Source organism: Lampris incognitus, chromosome 1, assembly GCF_029633865.1.
Source record: "Lampris incognitus isolate fLamInc1 chromosome 1, fLamInc1.hap2, whole genome shotgun sequence".
Lineage (NCBI taxonomy): Eukaryota > Metazoa > Chordata > Actinopteri > Lampriformes > Lampridae > Lampris > Lampris incognitus.
The window spans coordinates 6,182,501-6,185,000 of NC_079211.1; the positions used below are offsets into that span (position 1 = coordinate 6,182,501).

General features: G+C 46.6%; 1 protein-coding gene across 1 annotated transcript in view; it reads left to right on the forward strand.

The window, feature by feature from the left end:
- Positions 1-2,500, forward strand: part of ldb2a (LIM domain binding 2a) — a 148,823-nt gene that overhangs the window by 87,574 nt on the left and 58,749 nt on the right. The window contains 4 exon segments of the mRNA XM_056275057.1: positions 2,341-2,387; positions 2,389-2,406; positions 2,408-2,488; positions 2,490-2,500. The exon segment at positions 2,490-2,500 is cut by the window's right edge and continues 16 nt beyond it. Coding sequence (XP_056131032.1) covers positions 2,341-2,387; positions 2,389-2,406; positions 2,408-2,488; positions 2,490-2,500 — 157 coding nt within the window.

Here is a 2,500-nt window from a genome sequence, read left to right on the forward strand (position 1 = left end):
GTTCTCATGGTGATTGTGTTCTCCATACCGCCCCAGCCTTAGTCCCGCAGATTTCCCCACCAGTCTTCCATACCGGTTTAGCTCTTTTCCTCAAAGCCGACTGACGTGGTGTGGACGGTCTCCAGACGGAGTCTGGGGGCTTTCGGCAGTCCTGCATTCTCCAGCTTGTGTTTTCTAACTTGCGATGGAGGACAGCAGATACTGTTCATCTGCCACGGACCTGTTGTGTTTACAGTCTCGGTGCAATAAATTGTCCGCCACCAGCACAAATGTCACAACTGTTTGTGTATATGTCGAGCAGTGAGGCTCGTTCGAGATATTTTCTGTTCTTCTGTATTTAGAACGGACTTGATTTATCTGCGCTAAGCTGTTGACGGAAGGGATCTGATTAATAAGATACAGCAAGGCCAAGAAGCCGTTTGGAAGTCATGTGTGTGCAGTTGTCGTTCCATGTCATTAAAAGACCTCTCAGCTGTTGTCGAGATCAGACATGAGGAGAATTTGGATGGACGCAGGCTTCATATTGTGAATGAAAACTGCATGTTGTACTTATACTTACAAAGCATGAACAGGAGGTATTTTCTGGAACGACGTACTACAACAGTATATTAATCTGTAGTTACCTCATCACCAACAATACGAGTGACCAGTATTAGTACCAGTATTAGGTCCTAATGGTATTATTATTAATAATAATTATTATTTATATATAATAATAATATTAGTATGTATGATCATGTATAATTATATATGGGCTGCACGGTGGTGCAGTGGTTAGCGTGGTTTCGCCTCACAGCAAGAAGGTCCTGGGTTCGAGCCCCCGGCGTAGTCCACCCTTGGTGGGTCGTCTCCCGGGTCGTCCTCAATGTGGAGTTTGCATGTTCTCCCCGTGTCTGTGTGGGTTTCCTCCGGGGGCTCCGGTTTCCTCCCACCAGTCCAAAGACATGTAGGTCAGGTGAACCACCCGTACTACATTGTCCCTAGATGTGTGTGTGTGTGTGTGTGTGTGTGTGTGTGTGTGTGTGTGTGTGTGTGTGTGTGTGTGTGTGTGTGGTGGTGGTGGGGGGGGGGCCCCGGCCCGGCCCGGCCCTCTGTGATGGCCTGGCGGTCTGTCCAGGGTGTCTCCCCGCCTGCCGCCCAGTGACTGCTGGGATAGGCTCCAGCATCCCGCAAACCCTGAGAGCAGGATAAGCGGGTTCGGATAATGGACGGATGGATGAATAATAATAATTAATAATAATTAATAGTATTAGCATTATCAGTATGAGTGACCAGTATTAGGTAGGTTAGTATGGAGGTCAAAGGTCAAAGCCACAACATACAGACAACAACATTTTCTCAAATGTACATAAAGTGGCACAGAACTTTCACGGAGAGTTAAACATGGGGTAGTAGATATGAAAGTGGAAGTCCAGGGACTCTGACAGTCGCTCTTTTCAGTCTCTTCAAGCCATGTTCAGCAACCGACGTGATGGCTCCACGACACAGGTTTTAACAGTTCAACAAAAAGGGGGATTTCCGCAGTAGCTGTTAAAGTAATACTACTGGGAATATTAGCAGTAATAATGATATTAGTTATACCAGTTGTATTACAAGTGATGGTGATACTATTGGAAACACTAGTGTGTAATACTGGTTGCAGTCTTTAGTCATGATAGAAGTAGTACAAGTAATAGCATTCGGCAGCATGGAGTAGTATCAGCACTAGTACTAGTAGTATCGGTACTAGCAGTAGTATCAGAAGTAGTGGTAGTGGTCTGTGGTGGTGTAGCGGTCTAAGCATCGGCTTTGTGTCGGATGCAGTTGCCCATGGGGGACCAGGGGTTCGCCCCTCGGTCTTGTCAGATCCGACTATGGCCGGACTCGATGAAGCAGCGATAATTGGCAGGGCTGTCTTGGGGAGGGGGGCCGGAGTCGGCTTGTGTTCGTCACATGAATGCGCCTCTGTGTGTGTGGGGAAAAAGCAGTGGGATCAATTGACCACTAAATCGGGAGAAATCAGAAGGGAAAAAAAAAGTAGTAGTGGTAGTAGTAGCAGTAGTACTATAGTTGTAGGAGGCGGTAGCACATTAGTAATAGTACCAATATTTATTAGTGGGTAGTATTAGTATTAGCCTAGTGTTTGTAGTAGTAGTAGTAGTACAGTTGTAGTGACAGCAGCAGTAGTAATAGTACCTATAGTACCAGTATCTATCAGTGTTAGTAGCAGCTATTAGCCTAGTTGTTGTAGCTGTAGTAAAAATGGCAGCAGTAGTAGCAGCAGTACTACATCATTACTCATAATCTCTGTGGATGATGGGTGATGTCTACTAACCCCACCCTTCTGTCCTCTCTCTGCAGCGATTGGCCGGACACTCATCCCTCGTTACTCAGCACGGTGTTTTGAGTGGCGGTGTGACGGAGCTCCCACTACATCCTCAAACACTCCAAGGAGTCTTTTCACAACTCCTGCATCACTGTGGACTGTGACCAGTGCACCATGGTCACACCAGCATGGGAA